Genomic DNA, 20550 nt, shown 5'->3' with positions numbered 1-20550 from the left:
TTAAGAGCTCTGTCTATTATATGGATTGATACTATTATTTTTCTATTTTAATTCATGTACCGATTTCTATTTCAAGAATTGTTTTCGTTCTTTATTTTATGAATTTGGGTGGAACGGGAGTTTGACCCTTGTTCTAATTGAGTTCTTGTATAATTTGGAAAAGCTCTTTACTTGAACAATATCTTGAAAACAAATTCTCCTAAATTTCTAATTATCTAAACTTAACGGGATACGTGACATATAATCCTCTTATATTTGGGTAATTAGAGTTTCTATGGCATATAAACTAGAATTGAACTTCACCCTCTAATTGGAATTAAGTGACCAAGGAATTGGCGGTTGATGAAGGTTAGAAGAGACTAAAAAGGTCTAAGAAATTAGGGTTTAGTCACATATAGTTTGCCATAAATTGAATCTTGCATGATTGTACTGGATGTCTCCGGTACGGGTTGAGGGATGGATCGGGAACTTGCGGGTCGAGGCGGATGCCGGATTGCTTGACTGGAGTGATGAGGGGGAAGGTACCTGCAAAGACACTCCGACGCTCAAGTCAGAATGGATCTTAAAGGTATAAGGTGTGAGGAATGAATGAATACATGAGGGGACCTGGGTCCTCTATTTATAGGTGATGGTAGCTATCTTATCTTATCTTATCTGGCTAAGATAAGGGAGACGTTTGAATTCGAAAGTCGGTTAGGAATTCTAGAGGGCGGCTTTTGGGCCTTTTTAGGAGAGCGAGGCGGGTTGGACCCGGGCAACCGGGTTTGGGATCAATCTCGGGTCATGGATCCGTGGGCCGGATCCGTAACAATGATTAAAATAGTTAGTAAGAAAAGTCAATCTGGAAAATAGATAACTCTGAAGGCTTAACTGTTTCTCCCTATATATTTCACAACCAATTTACTGCTTGCTTTCTGATATTCTGAATTTACTGTTAATGCTTTTGAACTCTCTAAACATCATTTTCTGTTAGTCTAACTAAGTAATTCACGTAATCATTGTTACTTAGTCCATCAATCCTTGTGAGATCGACCCTCATTCACTTGAGGTACTACTTGGTACGACTATTGCACTTGCTGGTTAGTTTGTGATTTAAATTCTGCACCAACAACTTAAGCATATGCCAATGTTGTGAAGACTTTGAGCATAGCAATAGGTCCACACATAACAAAAAACCACATTAAGAATAGAATGAAGACATTGCAAGATCATTTTGCTGAGGCATGACTTATTTCATCACTTAAGTGGATTTGCATGGAATCCTGTTACTAGAAAGTTTGAAGCTGAAGAAGAAGTATGACAAGACTTTATTAAGGTATCTTATACTTTTTTATTACTTATACGAATGACCAAGTTAGTCAAAAAATAATCTTAACATTTCTTTATGCAGGAGAAACCACATGCAGAAAAATGGAAGAAAATACAAATTAAGCATTATAATACTTTGAAGGAGTTGTTCGGAGCTGATAGAGCTACCGGTAAAGGGGCTGCTACTTCACAAGAAAGAATTCAACAACTTGATAGAGATCTCATTGATTTGAATGACTCGTTTAAAAACATTGAATTTTTTGACATAGATGTTAATATGGGATATGATACCCCAACATTTTTTGCTAATTTAGATTCACCAAGTTCTCCCCATAGTCAGCCAAATCAATTAGATGGGACTTCAACGTCACGAGGAACAAAGCGTAAGTCTCCTATGAATGATTTTTTGGAGGCACAATATGAGAAAGTTGCTTTGGGAATTACTACCATGGCCGATGCTGTCAAAGAGGGTAGTTATCTGTCTAGCAAGCTACATGACGTGGCTCAAAGGCAGGTTAAATTGAGAGACAAGCTTCTATGGCTGAGAGGCAAGTTTCGGTTGCCGAAAAACAAGTCTCGTTAATTGAAAGACAAGTTGTACTTGCTGAAAAAGGGTTGGCTATTATGCAATAAAGTAGGCCTTACCTTTATAGCGAATCAAATGTATGGGATATGTTGACTGAATTGGGTCTGATCGGTTCAGCTCGGATGCAGTGTTATCAGTGTTTATGTGAAAATGAGCAGAAAAAACGCTAAATTTTTGGGATACCACCTGAAATGCGATTGGATGCTCTTTTTCATTTCATGACAGCTGCTGGTGTTTGCTTAGGAGATATGGTACTTTCAGAAAATATTCACCATTACAGGTATAACTTTTATACGCACTTAATTTCTGGTTAAGTTAAGGTTATTGCTTTCATTAATTGATTATGTGTTTCTGAGTATCGTATACTATGGGTATATCTTCGTGTATTTAAAGAAAATATCATTTTTTGTTTTATTTATGTTAACCATGGTTGGAAATCACTTTATGTATATATACTTTGAGGTTGATTGGTTGTTTAAATAGAAAGACATCGATAAAATAGATTATCATGATCAACTCTGATCTTTGAATTAATTTGTCTTTGTTGTATATGCTCGTGAAGGAATCATAATACTTGAAAATATTTGGAAACAACAAGTACACTGCTTAGTACAATTAGAAATCGATCATGTGTTCTTTAACTCGGAAAAACTTTATTTTTTTGAAGTAGATGGGTACAGATGGTTCAAGCTATGTAGAATTGATTTTTTGGAAGTAGGCGATGACTCTAACCATGAAGAATTACCCTTTTGAAAAGTGTTGTGTGGTGATAAAATAGTACTTTTTAGGAGTTCTGGTCGTCGTTACTTTTTTGGCATTTTGTTACATGTTTATAAAAATTGTATATGATTTTTTGTTGCATGTAGTAAGAAAGAAATGCTACCCACTTTTGATAATATTTTATTTTGTAAATACAATTTAGTGAAACTTTTTTTTTTAAATATGCTTAAGGAGATTAATGATGTAAAGTATGATTAGTTTTTATTATTCTTTTAGGAGATTATTTATTTATATATTTTTAAAAAGAATAATATATATATTTATTTATGACATTAAAAGATAATAGAAAAGAATAAATTCAAAAAAATAAATTCAAAAAAATATTATTATTAATAAAGATAACACGTTAAAATTCTAAAATATAATTGGGATATTTTTATTTATTAGAAAAATAATTTAAATACATTAGTATATTATAATTTATATATAATATAAGAAAGAGTATTAATATAATTTCACTTGATTATGATCTTCTCTCTTCTTACTTTTTTTTTTATCTAAACAAAAAAAATTTCTCCTATTTTTTTTCCATTCATTTTCTCTTCATTCAAACAACATAAAAAAATCAACTTTTCTTTTCATTTTTTTCTTTTATTTTCTTTCTTTTCATTTTTGTTTTCTCATTTTCCATCTTCCATTTAAATAAAGTGTTAATCTATATGTTTAAAAATTTTATATTAGTGTAAATTATATTGATTCATATATTTATATTTTTTATTAATTTGTGTGTGAAGACTTTATATAATGCGAATATATATACAAATTATACTGATTTAGGTATATAAATATACGTGTGGGCATGTTAAAATTGATAAAATATAAAAAATTGTAGTGTATTGATCAATTGTTAATGGATAACCTTTTTTTTTCTTTTTCATTATGATGTTTACCCTCAAATGTACGTATTACTTAATGTAATATTTTGTAACTTTTATTTTCAATTCTTATAGTTGAGAATTGATTATAAAATTTATTCAATTCTTATCGTACTGTCCTTCTTCACTTTCTTCTTTTTTTTACATACACAATTATTTTTATTTTATTTTATTTTTTATCTACCCTTTTTCATCTTCATGCCTTATCTTTTTTATATGCAAGATCATTTTCATTTTATTTTTCAATTATCCTTCTTCCCTCTTTCCTTCATCCTCATTTTATACACTTTATTGTTATTTTTATTTAATTTTATAAACTTGTTTCTCTTTTATTATTATAATTTATAACTTAGACATTATCAATTATGTGTATATATATTTAATATTATGTGTAATTTATTATAATATGCATATAATATTTAAAATAATATTTTATATAATAATATATTCTAATTTAAAATTCTGTAACATAAAAATTATTAAAATAATAATATTAAAAATTTAATCTAATCTTTATTCTTTTGATAATTTCACATCTAAGTAATTTTGGTCATTGTTATCCAAATAATATTTTATCAATTACAATTACTTTTGAATCAAAGTATCCAAACATAAATCACGTCGAAACAAACTTAGTTTCAATTAAAATCAATTCTAGTATAATCAAATTTAACACAACTCGAGTTTACAACAACTAAACCAAACCCACACTTAGTCTTGGTATGATCAGTCCATCAAGGCATGGCGTACCTAAGGCGAATGGGCTAGTTAGTCATATCAATGTGAGAACAATTCAAAAAAAAAAAAAAATTCTCTCAAGAAGATCGAGCACAATGATAAGTCTCTGAAGAATTTGAAGAATCTGAAGAATTTGAGTAATTTGGATGAATTCTTCTATGGGTGGAACTGTGGAAGGTTCATGAGTAAAGTGGTAGAATATGACTATGCACACATACACGAGTAAATCTTGTGAGTGACTAATCCGGGATATAAACATAGCAATGTGTGTGCAGAGGATGAAACAAATAACCTATGATTTTGCCTATGGTTCCTATCATCTTAGATATTAGAATGAATGCGGGTACAGATATAAAATCAAGATAGTCAATAGCAAGAAAATGAAAATTAAATATTGCGAAAATGAAAAAATAGAAGTACCATTTATTTTAAGTACATGCTATATCTATTGAATGAAAAAATGCTATATCTATGACATGCTACACAGTAATTAATGGCAGAAAGGAAGAAATGGCATTGGTTAATTGTAGGAAGAAAAGAGCAAACTCTAAAACATGGATAAAGTGAGAACTACCATTGCACATATAAAAAACACTTGAAACAGCATTAGACTTCTTACTAGGTTCAGAATCAAGCAAACATAAGTCATAAGAAATTGCGAAAAGAGAAAGAAAGTGTCAAAGAAATACAAATATTATTAATCAGCAATACCATAAGCCTCAAGGGCATCACCAGTTAACCTGCAAACCCTCCACTCGTGCAAGATCTTGGCACCCATTTCCTCATAAAATTTGATGGCATTAACATTCCAATCTAGCACAACCCATTCCACCCTCCCATAGCCCATCTTTACCGCCTGTTTTGCGACGGTTGAAAGCAACATTTTTCCAAACCCTTTCCTCCTAAAACAATCCCTGACGAATAGGTCCTCAATATAAAACCCAGGTTTTGCCAAGAAAGTAGAATAGTTGGGGAAGAATAGAACAAATCCGGCGACCGAAACGTCATTGACAGCGTTTGTTGTGAAAGTCTCCTTTTCGGGGTCGTCAATTGGGAGGTCCAAGTGTACGACCTTAACAACAGGCGTGAAGGAAGGATCAGTTATGACGGAGTCGGTGAAGGGATTGGGGGAGACTTCCAGCAGAAATATCGTGAATGAGTGGAAGGGTTTGGTGGTGGGAGAGAAGAGTGTAGAGGAGAGAGAATTCTCGGTAGCAGAACAGAGATGGGTAAGACGCTCAAACACGGCCATCTGATGGATCATCTTGTGGATGTGGGGAACATCCGACGGGGTGGCCAACCGGATTCGAGCGAACATTGGGTGACCCACTGGAGAATCTTCCGGCGGACCCATGGCTGGTTCAGGAGCGGGAGTTGGTGGTGGTGGCGGTGCTGCAGCTGCCATTGATTATTGGGGATAAACTGAGGTTCAGGGTTTTATTGGTTTCACACGTATTTGAGGAATAGAGGTTTCTAGAGTGGGTTATAACTTATAAGTACAGCTTATAACTGTGGAAAATTAGAGAATTTCTAACAAGTGTAAAGTATCTTTGCTTCTTAATCTGAATAAAATAAAAGAGAAATGTATTGAAAATTTGTATCTTTTATATTTTTATTTTCTGCTCTTCATTTTCAAGAGTTGTTAGTCACCTTTTTAAATTTTATATAGTAAATTTTCAACAAAAAGTATTTTGTTATGCATTTATGTGTTTTATACATTTTTATTAAAATAATTAATTATTAAAATAACCAATTTTTATGTTATGATAGTCTCATCTATTTTATTATGAACACCAAAAAATTAATTATAATTGTAAAATTATTAATTATGTTATTTATAAAATTTAATTTGTATAATGTGGTTGAACTTGAAGATTTTATTGCTTTTCCACCTATTTGAAGAATAGAAAATTTTAGAGTACTCTTATTTTAAAAAATTCTAAAAAGTGTAGTATATATTTGCCACATCCTATTTAATCAGGAAGATGGGAAAGAAAAATATTATTTAAACCATCTTTTTAGTCGAAATAAAATATCAAATTGTACTCTTTTATATATATATATAACCAAAGATAAGGAGATTCGAATTCACGACCTCTTAGATGTGTATGAAAAACTATATTATTTGAGATATAACTCATTGGCATTGTACACTTATATTTTAATTATTAAAAAATTATATTTTTTATATTTTATATTTTTTATTCCAGTTGTTCCTGCGATGATTTCCGTTAGCAAAATGCTTATCTGGCGCATTTACCTGACAAGGTGGACTCCACATTGCCACTGATGATTGGGAGCAGTTAAGGTTCTTCTAGCTTTGCTAGGTCACATTCACATGGAACGTGGGCGAGGACCACCAATCATAGTAGATCCGGGAAGCTTTCTCAATGGTGTGAATGTGAGATGCTCCTGTTCTCTATTGGTCTGGTACATAAGTCAATCCTAAACGTTTTTTTTTTTTTTTTTTTTTTTGCTCAAACTACAATATGAGTTATTGAATTCTGTGAGTTTAGTAAAATTCCTTATGAATTGCATTTTAAATTATTTTTTTTTTCTTCTGGCGGGAAAGAGATGGTGCAATTTTTTCGTGTAGGCAAATGACAAGGATGAAGTTATTGTTGGCAAACTGCAAGAGTAATGGACCATTGGAAGATGAACTTTAAGCTAGAGAATTAGGGATTTGGAAGCTGGCGTTAGGATTTTAAAAATATGGAACTATGTTTTAGGTTTGTTTGTGTTCTTATTGTGGTTGTGTGGATTGGATATTGCTTAGTTGTGGGGAAATGGTATAATTGTTGTTAATTGTAGAAATCAAATTGACATGAATGCATTTGATAGGTTGACTATGATCATTTTCTGCAATGTATAATTATCAAACTGCAAATAAAAATAACATCTGATTGAAGATAAATTATAATAGCTAATATGCAAGTTTCATTTCCATAACGATAATAATGTCATAGTAGCACTTGTAACATTCACCAACCTTGATGTCTATATAGTATCATCATTACACAAAATACTGAAACCCTTTAAAATAGAACCACCTAATCAAATCCAAACTTAAACACTTTAAACATAATCACCAAAATGTACCCTAAATGTGATTTATACATAAGCCCAATCTTCTTCAATTCGCCTTCGAATCCTGACCATTTTCTGCTCAAAACCATGCCTTGTGATTTCTCTAGCACACCCCACAAAAGGTCCCTAAGTTCCAACTCTTTCCCTTGCTTCTTAAAGTTCCTCCACAGGTGCCAGACACAGAACCGTGGTAGACCCCTAGAATTACTTCTAGTACTGTTGGTATCAGCCCCTGCATCATTCAAACTGTTACCATCGTGCATCAAATAGACCCCTCAATTTATGTTAACGAACTTAAATAGACCCCTCATTTATTATTAATGAACTCAGTTAAAACCTTCAGCAAGCTCGAGAAATGAAAAAAAAAATGCAGTTTGTTACCTTCTGCATGTCTAACATTATGCATCACCCATGCTGATGATGGTCGCCAAGATCATCAAGTAGCAGCTCCAAAAACCACCTCTAGTTCTCTTTGTTCTCCACTTCTACTATGGTCCAAGCAATGATGTAGACATGGTTGTTGGCATCCTGGCCAACTGCAGAGAGGATTTATCCCCAAGTATCTCTTCTTCCAATAGCATTATTTATTTTCCCTTGCTCCAAGCAAACCCAAGTGCATGTTTCAACTTATGATTCTTCTTCCTCACTTCAAATCCTCCTCCACTGTCAATATCATCTTCACTTGAGCTGTCAATAACCCCTGGCTTATAGAGAGAGTCTTCAGCACTCTTATATGAATCACTGCTACTGCTGCTGTCATCATCACTACTAGGCTCACCTTGTTGAACTTTAGGTGTTGATCTACTAGCTGATGTGGTCACAGGGTGAATGGCAGTTTTTGGCTTGTTAGAATTTGGTGTGACTTTTGTACTAGTGGCCTTAGATGACTTTGGTTTTGATTGAGTTCGCTTTTTTTTTTTTTTTGGTCGATGGATTGGACAACCCCAATCCTAGGTTACACACTCACACACCCACTCACACACACTAACCTAGCCACCAACCACTGCTAGGTTTCGAACTTGTGTGGCTTTGGATTGAGGCAAATACTTTTGCCACTGAACCACATGCCTCAGCCATAAGTTGGGCTTGGATGTACCGGTCTTAGTAGTGGTGGGTTTAGATGACTTGGGCTTGGCTGTAGTGGGTTTTGGATTGGTGGGCTTAGGTGAGTGAGGCTTGGCAGTGGTGGGTTTTGGATTAGTGGGCTTAGATGAGTTAGGCTTTACTGAAGTAGTTCTGTTAGATGAGTTGGGTTTGGCATGATTGGTAGTTGTGGACTTTGTTGGGGACTTAGTTGATGCATTGGATGGGGGTTTGGTGGTTGAAGTAGTCTCACCATTTGGTTTTGTGGCTGCCTTAGAGATGGAGGCTGTTGGTGTTGAACCAACAGTGGGTTTTCTGGTGGTGTGGAGGGTGATTGTGTTTGGTTTTATGGGATTCTTCTAACTTGGTGAGGCCTTCTTGGGTGGGTTACATATGGTTGGCTTAGAGATATGTTGATCCTTCTCATTGTCAGCTGGGTTTGGGTGGGAATGGAATTGGAGGAAATCTCACACAAGTCTGGACACTCCTTATCAAATTCTGGTTAGGACACTCCACGTTCAAAGTAGACGTGTACAATCCCTTGGTTATTCTTTGCATGAACACATCTCTAGCAACTCAGAATCTTGCGAAAGAGCTCTCAGCCTAGTCTTCAGAGGTCTTCCAGGAGCCAACCACCAACACTCCACAATATTATCATATATCCTAACACTTTGTAGTAGTCCCTAACTGAAAACACATCCATTGTGTCTTCATCTAACCCAACCAACTCATCAGTGTTGTCTCTAGCATAGACTACAGAACCATCCTCTTTGGTAACAAAGCTACCTCTATGGTGAAATACTATGGTTATATGGTCATCCATTTGCAAAGAAATTTCAAACAAATTCAGACTAACTTTATAAAATAGGTCATTTATAGAAAACGATGCCAAGTAGACACTGTGAAACCCTTACATTACAACATTAACCATAACCCAAAACCAACCAAACTCTCACCCATCAACAAAACTAACTTTATAGCAAACTAAAAAAAAAAAACCTAACAGCAAATCCTAACTCCTAAACTGCATGTGCATATTAACCACAACAGTTTACTAACACAATGGCTGCCAAAATACAGGGAAAATCAACAACCAAAAATAAAGAAGCAGAACAAAATACATTGGTCGCAATGGGTTCCATGACTAACCTCTGTGTGAACAATAAAGTTCTGTGCTTGTGGTTTCTTCACTATTGCCAAATCTCACAAGTTCGCAGAGATTTCCAGAATGGTACAAGGAGCTCCTATGAGTTTCACAGCGCATTACAGAGAACGAAGAAGACGAAGTGTCAAGGTTGGAAAAAATGTTGACTACATATTGACGGTCGAAAATTTGATGGTAGGGTAGAACTTAAACTTATCAAAAACATTAAATACAAAACTGACTCAAATTAAAAAGTATACTTTACCAAGAAAAGAGGAGAAAATTTAGGATTAGGAATGCTACACAGATTTACCGTTTAGCTACCCTTTAGTTATCCTTGAGTGTAGCTCAAAGTGACTAAGGATTAGGAAACGCTTAACCGAGGTTGCCTATATAGTTGGGGCTTATTATCAAAGGCTGCACTTTACTTGTTCAAAGACTATTTTCTATATACAAGTTTTAAAGCGATGCCTTATGAGTTATCAAAAGGAAGCACTTTCCATACTGCAATCTTAACTATATTAAAAAAGAAAGGCCACACTTATTTACTATGGCAACCATTCACAAGCATATCTTATGCTCTTCAATGAAAGAAACAATGTATATAATTAAAAAGTTAGCCCGGATATATTTATTTAATTTTTTTATATTTATGATTATAATACCAAAACAAATGATAGAACTCACAAACTATATGTTTTACAACATACACAAATAATAAACATAAAAATTAAATATCTATCTCATTTAAATCTTCAAAAGTCACCATACAATATACCAAGAACATTAAATTGAGTAAATAATCAAGTCACATCCAGGTAATTCTCAAAAAGTGCCTAAACAAGAAAGATTAAAAAACCTTGAATAACTACATTACAACAAAAATGAAGTTTATTAATAAAACATATTGGAGCCACAATCAATATGAAGAATTGACAAGCCAATGAAACTCATAGATCTTCTAGACATACCTTTGTTATCTTCCTTTCCTATTGTTTCCAGTGGTTCCTCTTGGCTAAAATAGATGTATTTGATTTATTATGTTACACACTTTCCATTTCATTTACACCTGAAAATTTTGAAGTTCAAAGCATTAGATATAATGACGCAAGCAATAAATTATCTTAGGCACAAAAAGAAAAACTTAATCTATGTGCATGAATTGAATTTGCAGCAGCACAGCAATGTCTCCTTTGAGAACCACTATTGAGGAACTATAAAATTTAAAACTTGAAAGAAAAAATAAGTAAATAAGAATATACAACTTCAACTCAGTCCAAATGTAATCCTGAAATAAAGTTATGATTTATGAACAACAGCAAATATTTTGGCTGAGATTCCCATTTTCTTATGTGGCTGCGCAATCCGTCGAGCATCAGGTACAATTTTTTACGACTACGCAAATTATTCGCATCTGAATTGCGCAATCTAGAGATCTCCTCATCATGAAGTCTCAGACCCTTGTGTATGTAGCCAAATGTCACACCAGATTCACCATCCAACTTTTGCCCACAACGTATACACATGTCTCCGAATGAACCAGGATGTGTACACACATCTTCTTCTACAGATTCTTCTAAATTCTGTTTCACGATTCCTTCTGAAGTAGACGACTCAGTTTCCTCGTCACTTTCAAACTTGCGCCTTTTTATTCTGACACTTTCCAATTCATCTTGATTTTCATCTTCTTTATCGGATGACGCATCTGGCGAAATTGCAGCTAATGCACCATCAAGATAGGCAATGAAGTCATCAATACTGGATGAATGTACCAGAGAGTCTGCTGCAACACTTGACTCATGGAAATCACTGATAGGAGAATAAGTAAAATTTATCAGCTTGGCCATGGGAAGTGGGCTTGGACTGATGCAAAAGGGTGAGGAGTTGGCTAGGTTCCACGCCAGTAATTTCAAAGTCTGAGCATCTGAACCGAATCAGGGATTTAACCGGCAACCATAATAGGTCTTTCTCCACCAATTCGAGAGGGAGAACCCTAGCTTCAGCCTCAGCGCCAGGAAGCACAGCTGCAGGAAGAGAGGCAAGACGCGAGCAGTAGAGCACACCAGGCGTTGGGTGCAGTGATGGCGGACGAGCAGAATACGAGGCAGAGGGTGCAAGACCGCTGGCGACGAGGACGCGAGGGACGACCAGCGGAGGAGACTCGGCGACACGCAACCTTGCGGTGGATCCGGCGAGAGCACAAGTAAAAGAGAGAGAGATCTTACGAGAACAGAGAGGATTAGCCGATGAACATCCACTTTTTTTTTTAAAGCTAAAAAAAATATATACCTAACCTAATTCTCAATGTCTAAATCCCTAATTGACTAAATCCTCTTCTAAATAGCGCCGGCAATTCATACCGGGTACTTAACCCGGTCCAATATGTTCGGATAGGATATTTTATAAAATTCTCTCTATATAGTGAAGGAAGTGAGAGTTGAACCCACAATCTCTCTTATGTAATAACTTATAATAAGTGAACAAGCACAAAACTAGTTAGTTAATTAAGTAATTTAAAGCATTAGCTTTTTATTTTTTATGTTATTAATACGTATAAAATTCGAAATAATTGAATTGTATATTTACTTTGAAAAAATTTGATATTTCTGCAAGTAGGGTAGGGTAGGGTAGGGTTTAGAATTTTAGGGTGCGAGTATGGTTAGGGTTGAGAGATTCTCAACCCGCGGGTAGTGTAGGATAGAGTTTTAATGAAATTTTCAAAACGCGGATAGAGTTAGAGTAGGGTCCAAACCCTACCCTACCCTACTCATTGCCAGCCCTACTTCTAATGCTCCATTTGATACAGCAAAGATTTTTTTAATGATTTTTAAAAAAATTATAAAAATAAAAGTGATTTTATATTTAAATATTTTATGTAAAAAAATTTTATTATTTATCAATTATATTTAAATAAAATAAGATATAAAAGTATATTTTTATTTATTTATTTATTATGTAAAAAATATTAAAAAATGTAAACGATAGTTTTGCAAAAAAATATGTTTTTTATTTTTTTAGTATTTTATTTTTTATTATTAAAAATTTATTAAATATACTAAAAGATAAAAATATTTTTTATTAATTTAATGGTGTCCAAATAAACTCTAATTCTCAAATAATTAGTTTTTTTAAAGTTCTTATAAGTAATTAATTATCAAGTGATGAATTTTATTTTTCATTTTAATTAGGGTAATTCACGTTATTAAACTAAACTCTATCCAATATTACACAAATCACCCAAAATAAATAATGTTATATGAATCGGTCAGAACAAATTTTTATATAAATCAAAATAGATAGGCTAGATTTACGTTTATACTTAAATTAAAACAGCTATGTTCAAATTACATGTGCACCTAATAAATCTAAGAAGGCAGTTTCGATTTATATGTGAATGCAACGTTATCTAATAAATCTAAAAAGACAGTTTCCATTTATGTATAACCGTATGTGTAATAGATCTACACTCACTCTTTCGATTTATTTTAAATCATGTTCTTTTGATTTATTCAGGAGCTAAACAATATAAATCATGTATTTACTTAAACTATTAGGATATTACAAATTTTTATAATATTCCTAACATCTTTTAAATTATTTTTTTAAAATTATTTTGCATAGATAAATTTTTTTTGTAATATAACTTAAATAAATTTATTAAAAAAACTTGTTAAAAAATATATTTATTAAAATTTCAATTACAATACTCTTCTACATAGTTAATAATTTAGAAATTAAAACAATTATTTTATTTCATGCGAAGTAATTAAAGAAAAGATTAAATTTAAATGTAAATATTTATACATATACTCAATTTTTAAATAAAATACTCTACCTAATCAATAATAATTTAAAAATTAAAAAAATTATTTTATTTCATGCATTTTAAAAAAATAAGTAACAAAATATTTAATTATGAGATTTATTTAAAATTAATATTTATTTATTAAATTAAATATAACATATAAAATAACATATTTTAATTTTTTAAGTATTTTCAATATTTTTTATTTTTATTTTTATTAAAATATGTTATTTTATATGTTATATTTAATTTAATAAATAAATATTAATTTTGAATAAGTCTCATAATTAAATATTTTGTTAGTTTATTTTTTTAATGTATGGAATAAAATAATTTTTTTAATTTTAAATTATTATTAATTACATAGAGTATTTTATTTAAAATTTGAGTACATGCATAAATATTTATATTTAAATTTAATCTTTTTTAATTACTTCGCATAAATAAATTAATTATTTTAATTTTTAAATTATTAATTATGTAGAAGAGTATTGTATTGGAAATTTGAATAAATATAATTTTTAACAAATTTTTTTAATAAATTTATTTAAATTATACCACAAAAAAATTGTTTCATATAAAACAATTTAAAAATATGACTTAAAAGATGTTAGAAGTAGTATAAAAATTTATAATATCGTAGTGGCTTGGGTAAATACATGATTTATGTGGTTTAGCTCATTGTTTAATAAATCAAAACAACTTGTTTTGAATTACTAGCCGAACCATGTGCATGATTTAAAATAAATCGAAACAGTGGGCGTAGATTTACTACACATCAGTTGGATGCATAAATCGAAATAGTCCAATTAGATTTATTAGGTAATGTTGCATTCACATCATTCTAAAAGTCTCGTTAGATTTATTAGATACACATCTATACAAACATAAATCTAGCTTATCTATTTTGATTTATATAAAAATTTGTTCTAGGTGATTTATGTAATATTATTATTTTAAGTAATTTGTATAATATTAAATGAAAGTTTGGTTTAATAATATGAATTATCCTTTTAATTAAATTGATAACAATAATTTTTTTTAAAATTTTTATAAAAATATTCTAGACTTTATGATAAAGAAATCTAAATTTATAGTGATACATAGATAAGTTCGATAATAAAATGTGTTTCATTAATTTTTTATTCTATAATTATAAAAGGACAACTTCATGATTTTCTTTTAATCAAATAGAGATATTTGTCAAAAAAAATTATGATCGTCATATTTCTTTCTATTATATGTGGAAGGTTTTTCCTTCCTTTTTCATGAAACCAAATAAAAAGACGGTATTCGAAAAGTTAAAATTAGATCGGTTGAGTCATGTGATTTAGTGGCAAATGTATTTGGTGGTTAGGTTAGTGTATATAAGTGGATGTGTAAGTGTATAATTTAGAATTGGAAATTGAGTCATGTGATTTAGTGGCAAATGTATTTGTCTCAGACTAAAGTCACGCAAATGTGGTTGGTGGTTAGGTTAGTGTATATAAGTGGATGTGTAAGTGTATAATTTAGAATTGGAAATTGTCTAATTCATTAACTAACAAAAAAAAAAGTAAAAATTAGATCAAGAGGGACGACTCAATTTTTTTAAACATTTATGAAAAGTATATTGAACAAAAAATCAATCTAAATAAATTAGTAGTATTCTTTAGTACCAACAATAACTTTATAAGAATATAATCAGTACATTAAGAGTTTGCTTAGAATGTTAGGAATTAAAATTTATTTAATAAAACTTACTTTGAATAATAAAACTTATTTTGAACAAAATAATAATAATAATAATAATAATAATAATAATAATAATAATAATAATAATAATAATAATAATAATGAGATTTCTTTAAAATATTAATGAGTTATCAATTTGAATTTCATACAATACATTTTTGTCTATTTTTAATAGTTCATAAATATTTTTTAATAAGCACAAGTACTATAAATGTGTTTGGTAAAACAGCTTTTAAAAATAAAAAAATATAATAAACATATTTATAACGATGAATAATATTTTTTTTCAAATTTTAGAGACCAATAATTTAAATATTTATTTGATTTACTCTCTATATTAATATAAATAGAGTTATCATTAGTCAATAATAAAACTTGTACTGATACGTTTATTACCCATTTATATATATTGACTCACTTATACAAATCACAAAAAATGAAACACATATCTTAAGTAAAATTATATGAAGATTGTGTTAGAATTTGTGAAGGTTAGGTTGAGAAATTAGAAATATACGAGGATTCCAATGGCAACATAAAAAAAAAAAAGGGCAACCCGGTGCACAAGCGTCCCGCGTTTAACGCAGGGTCCGGGAAAGGGCCGCAACCAAGGTTGTAATGTACGCAGCCTAACCTGATAATTATATCAGTGGCTGTTTCCACGGCTTGAACCCGTGACCTTGAGGTCACGTGGAGACAACTCATCCACTGCTCCGAGGCTCCCCTTCTCCAATGGCAACATAATGACAGGAAATATGTGTGGAAAAATAAATGAAATATATTTTTAATTGTTTTGTATGGAATAAAATATTTTCTTTAATTTCTAAATTATTAATGACTATGTAGAGTACTTTATTTAAAATTTGAGTACCTAAGTCATTAGAACATTACAAATTTTTATAGTACTTGTAACATTTTTTAAACCATTTTTTTAAAATTGTTTTGCATAGAATAAAATATTTTTTGAAGTATAATTTAAATAAATTTATTAAAAAAATTTATTAAAAAATATTTATGAGCTATTAAAATTGGATAAAAGTGTATTGTATGGAATTCGAATTGATAGTTCATTAATATTTTAAAGAAATCTCGTTATTATTATTATTATTATTATTATTATTATTATTATTATTATTATTATTTTGTTCAAAATAAGTTTTATTATTCAAATTAATGGAAGGTATATCAGTATATGGGACAGGGATACAGCGTTGGGCTATCCATGTTAGCAACTATAAGAAAAAGACTTGAAGGTTTGATTTATTTTTCTTACTAATTCGAATCGACATATATCGAATTATGTTTAACTCGTTTTCTCCTACTAATTTAAATCGATGCAAATTTATATGCTCTTAATTCGAAGTTAGTTGATTCGAATTACTTAAAATAGTAGTTCAAATTATATTAAAATGATCTTTGATTGAATGCTGAAAAAATTTTCATTTTGGCTTATTTGGATAATATGCTTATTTGAGTTTTTTACCCTTTTAATTATCTTTATTGGAATGTAACCTATGATTTTTAGGATTTACCGATTTAGAATTTAGTTCCGCCTAAAAAACAAGGGTAACCGTGAACTGGATATAGTTCCTTATCTAGTTTCTTGAAACACTCCAAAGTCCAAACCCCTAACTCAGTTACTCCCTTGAGTCCCTTCTCACTCTCACTGTGCTATGCTGATGCCACTTCCACTACCACTAGTCCACTACCACATGTTCAACAAACCGACCTAAACCAAATGCTTCTTTCTCCACCGTCACCCTCTCCTCGCTGCGGCTGCTGCAATGTGTTCTCTCTCCACGGTCGCTGTTGCTCTGTAATCTCTCTCCACCGTCGCTGCAACCTCTGAACTCGTCCCCATCTCTGCCTGTGCTCTCTTGTAGTTTTCTGTGCCTACGCCGCTTCTCTGATTTCGCCGCAAGTCACCTCTCACCTTCGTTGCTGCTCTGCTCTCTGCTCGCCCAGTCTCCGTCACTGCCTTTATACTCTGTCGCCGCGGGTCGGATCTCTCCACCGAAATGCTCTCTTCAATATAAGTAAGTGATATGCATTCAATGGAGTGGTGGTTATGATAAGGAAAAAACTAAGAAAGGATGAATTTATAGTAGTTGATATAATATACAAAATACCTGGAAACTGTTAATGATGTTAAAGTTTACATAGATAGATGGTAATGATTCATGAGCTTGACTCTGACGTAGGTCTAGTGTGATTGATAACTGGAATTGGAGGAAGGCATTGCCAGATTTATTTTTTTTATTTTATTTTTTTTTTGTAGCTTTTTTTCTCAGTATGTAGTTCCTGAAGATGAGGTGAGGAGATTGGAGGGCTATTTTAGTGGTAACTGCCTCTAGCGTGATTGAAAGTAGTAGGAAGAGATACATATAATTTAACTATTTTAAGCTTGTTATCACTTAAAAAACTGAACTAACTATTATTAAACGGTAAACTGACTGAAAATTTTATGCACTAATTTAAATAGTGGAACTAGAAGTAGATTTTCAAACTTCTTAGTACTTAGAATACCTAATTTCAAATTCCTTAGAGTAGTAAAAGTAATATTATCAGAAGTGAAAAGTCACATGCAGATGTCTTCGTATGAAGTTGATAGTTGAGGATTGTCAAATGATAATTTAGTTAAACTTGTTAAATAATCTAATAGGTCTGAATTATTAACTTCACATAAAAATAATTGCATGTAAATCTCCACTATTCTCAGATATTATATTTGTGAGAATTTGAAGATGCAGTCATGCAAAGGGCAGAATTAATTTCATGCTTTTCAGTTGTGGCAATTGGCGAATTTAACTCTCAATAATCTCATTTCGACAACATAATAAATATCATAGTTCACATTGTAGTTTCAGGGAAATCGTTATCACGTGAATTTAAGACCATTCTCTGGAGTTAACTCAATAAAAATAAACACTTCTTATTTTGAATAGAGTCCTTTAAAGTCATGCTTTCCTCCAAAATTATTTCATTTATGTTTTGTTTGTTTTGTTCGGAAACCTATAAAAAGTTTTTGTTGAAAGAAAATCATAGAGAATAAGGAGAACGGCCTCATTCCTTTAAGGGTAATGCTAAGGTAAAGAGTGAAATTTTAGTGAAGGGTAAAGATTGCTTTTTAGAACAGAAAAAGTTCATCAATAAAAATTTGTCATGTGCAATGCACATATTCATTCTAAATTTAGTCAAAATCTTCACTCTTCACCCAATTCTACTCTTCACCAAAGAAATTTCCTTCCTTGATATTAGTGTTGAGAGGGTAGCATTGTACTTGAGTGTGTGAAAAGTTGTAATCCCATCATCATCACATTGGAAGAGGTTGTTTCTTCCTTTTAGCCACACTCACTCTCTCACAATGAGGCGAAGCATAGCATAGCTTAGCTTAACTCAATTTCTGAGATTATCACTTCCTGTTTCTCCATTGACCCAATTTTTTTTCTCTTCTCCCACCTCACACCACAACCGCAAGTAAGAGATAACCTCCTCATTTTTTCTTTTTGAATAACTTTTGTTATTAAAATTTTCATTACTATTTGCGAATTCTGATGCACAATGGACTCCAATTGCATATGAAAGCAGACATATTAAAAAGAACACCACTGTTTTTTCTTTCAAAATTTCTTGTAAAATTATTCTTAGTTCCCTATGAATTGTGATTGATAATGAGTCTCTCAAATTTGTTGATGTGTGTATCATTACTTCTCAAAGCAATATTATTGTTACTTGTTAGCCTCTGTTATCTTAGTTGTTAAGCCATGTCTGCCCAACAAAATAAAAAATGTCTTTCTTTTACTTTTTCAAGAATAACATGGAAACCAGCAGCACCCACAATGGGAGTAGCATGATGTGGTTTTTCAAGGATAGAGGGCTTGATGATAATAGCATACAAGGAATTTTCAGAAGGTGCAAACGCCTTGAGAGTGTTAACAAAGAGAGAGCAAATGAGAATTGGGAATACTTGAGAAGCATTGGAATTCAAGAAAGAAAGATTCCCTCTGTTGTTTCGAAATGCCCCAAGATCCTCGCTCTCGGCCTCAATGAGAAGATTGTCCCCATGGTTGAGTGTCTCAGGACATTAGGAACAAAGCCCCATGAAGTCACCTCTGCCATAGCCAAGTTCCCTCACATACTCTCACACAGTGTCGAAGAGAAACTTTGTCCCCTTTTGGCCTTCTTTCAGGCGTTAGGCATACCCGAGAAGCAACTAGGGAAGGTGATACTGCTCAATCCTCGGCTTATCAGCTACAGCATCGAAACAAAGCTGAAGGAGATTGTGGACTTCCTTGCTAGCCTTGGTCTAAATAAAGATGGAATGATTGGAAAAGTCATAGTCAAGGACCCGTTTATAATGGGTTATAGTGTTGATAAGAGACTCCGACCAACTTCAGAGTTTCTGAGGTCAATAGGCTTGAGTGAGTTAGATCTTCAGGCGGTGGCTGTGAACTTCCCAGCAATCTTAAGTAGAGATGCGAAAAAGGTTTTGATGCCCAATTATGATTTCTTAAAGAAATGCGGATTTCAAGACAAACAAATAGCTGCTTTGGTTGTTGGTTTTCCTCCTATTCTGATCAAGAGCATACAGAACTCTTTAGAGCCCAGGATTGGATTTTTAGTGGACGTGATGGGGAGACAAGTGGATGAAGTCGTTGATTATCCCTGCTTCTTTCGTCATGGCCTGAAGAGAAGGTTAGAGTTGCGGCACAAACTTTTAAAGCAGCAGAATCTAGATTGTAGCTTGAGTGAAATGCTGGACTGTAATCAGAAGAAGTTCCACATGAAGTTTGGCTTGTTAAAATTGAGTAACTAGTTTATTATTTGCTATTAGTTTAATAGTTTGATCCATATATCTGTCGTTTGAAATTTTTGGAATTTAATATTCATCTGATTGTTTGCTCTAATCATATTCTTGTGATCTACTGTATGAGTTGATATGTTTTCCTTTGGATCTATAATTGAGCTATCTTTCCGTGACACAGATAATGGGGTTTCCTCTGTCACCATGTCGTGATGGCAATGAGATCTTGTGAGTGCTGTTGTCCTATATACACTTGTTTTTTGGCATGTTAAATTCGTTGCAGTAAGTTTCATGAATTGTGAAAGAAGATTTAGGTAAAGAAACTCGGTCAATATCTGATTGAGTTAAATCAGATTGTAAAGATAATAAAGAGTAGTTATATTCTATTAGGAAGTTAGTTATAACTGTCCCTATTATCGGTAGACATAAGTAATTGAGTCAGTGATATATATAGACATAGTTGTAGGGAGTGGATCCTCTCTAGTGGAAAAAAAAACTGGATGGTATCCAGTGGAAGATCTCACCCTTCATTGCATTCTCTCTTATTTGTTTCTGGTCCCACTTGTAGAATTAAAGGTGGGAGATTACCCTTTATTCTCTCCAGTG

The 20550-nt window shown here is 32.1% G+C and overlaps 2 protein-coding genes and 1 long non-coding RNA gene across 4 annotated transcripts; 1 reads left to right on the top strand and 2 right to left on the bottom strand.

Annotated features, from left to right (window-relative positions):
• Positions 1-4842: 4842 nt before the first annotated feature.
• On the bottom strand, positions 4843-5828 carry LOC112715216 (GCN5-related N-acetyltransferase 8). Its single transcript, XM_025766980.3, has one exon. It carries the CDS (start codon positions 5690-5692, stop codon positions 4985-4987), a length of 708 nt encoding a protein of 235 aa, XP_025622765.1. The 5' UTR covers positions 5693-5828; the 3' UTR covers positions 4843-4984.
• A 1362-nt stretch (positions 5829-7190) lies between these two features.
• LOC140175816 (uncharacterized) lies at positions 7191-11943 on the bottom strand. Its single transcript, XR_011866455.1, has 3 exons — positions 10573-11943; positions 7756-9701; positions 7191-7606 (listed from the first exon to the last, which is right to left on the bottom strand). It is a non-coding gene; the product is annotated as an uncharacterized lncRNA (long non-coding RNA).
• Positions 11944-16672: 4729 nt separating this feature from the next.
• LOC112715215 (transcription termination factor MTERF6, chloroplastic/mitochondrial) lies at positions 16673-20047 on the top strand. Of its 2 annotated transcripts, none has more exons than XM_025766977.3 (2): positions 16673-17176; positions 18952-20047. In XM_025766977.3, exon 2 carries the CDS (start codon positions 18958-18960, stop codon positions 19954-19956), a length of 999 nt encoding a protein of 332 aa, XP_025622762.1. In that variant the 5' UTR covers positions 16673-17176; positions 18952-18957; the 3' UTR covers positions 19957-20047. The 2 variants fall into 2 exon arrangements, with proteins under 2 accessions (XP_025622762.1, XP_025622763.1); XM_025766978.3 differs by lacking the exon at positions 16673-17176 and adding an exon at positions 17738-18617.
• Positions 20048-20550: the final 503 nt, after the last annotated feature.

This window comes from Arachis hypogaea, chromosome 10 (genome assembly GCF_003086295.3).
Source record: "Arachis hypogaea cultivar Tifrunner chromosome 10, arahy.Tifrunner.gnm2.J5K5, whole genome shotgun sequence".
In the NCBI taxonomy this organism is placed as follows: domain Eukaryota; kingdom Viridiplantae; phylum Streptophyta; class Magnoliopsida; order Fabales; family Fabaceae; genus Arachis; species Arachis hypogaea.
The sequence above is the reverse complement of the archived record's forward strand: the minus strand, read 5'-3'. Positions and strand labels throughout refer to the sequence as shown.

What these genes read in the sequence shown, in the direction of transcription:
- LOC112715216 (XM_025766980.3), bottom strand. Translation starts at nt 5,692, where the DNA reads ATGGCAGCTGCAGCACCGCCACCACCACCAACTCCCGCTCCTGAACCA.
- LOC112715215 (XM_025766977.3), top strand. Translation starts at nt 18,958, where the DNA reads ATGGAAACCAGCAGCACCCACAATGGGAGTAGCATGATGTGGTTTTTC.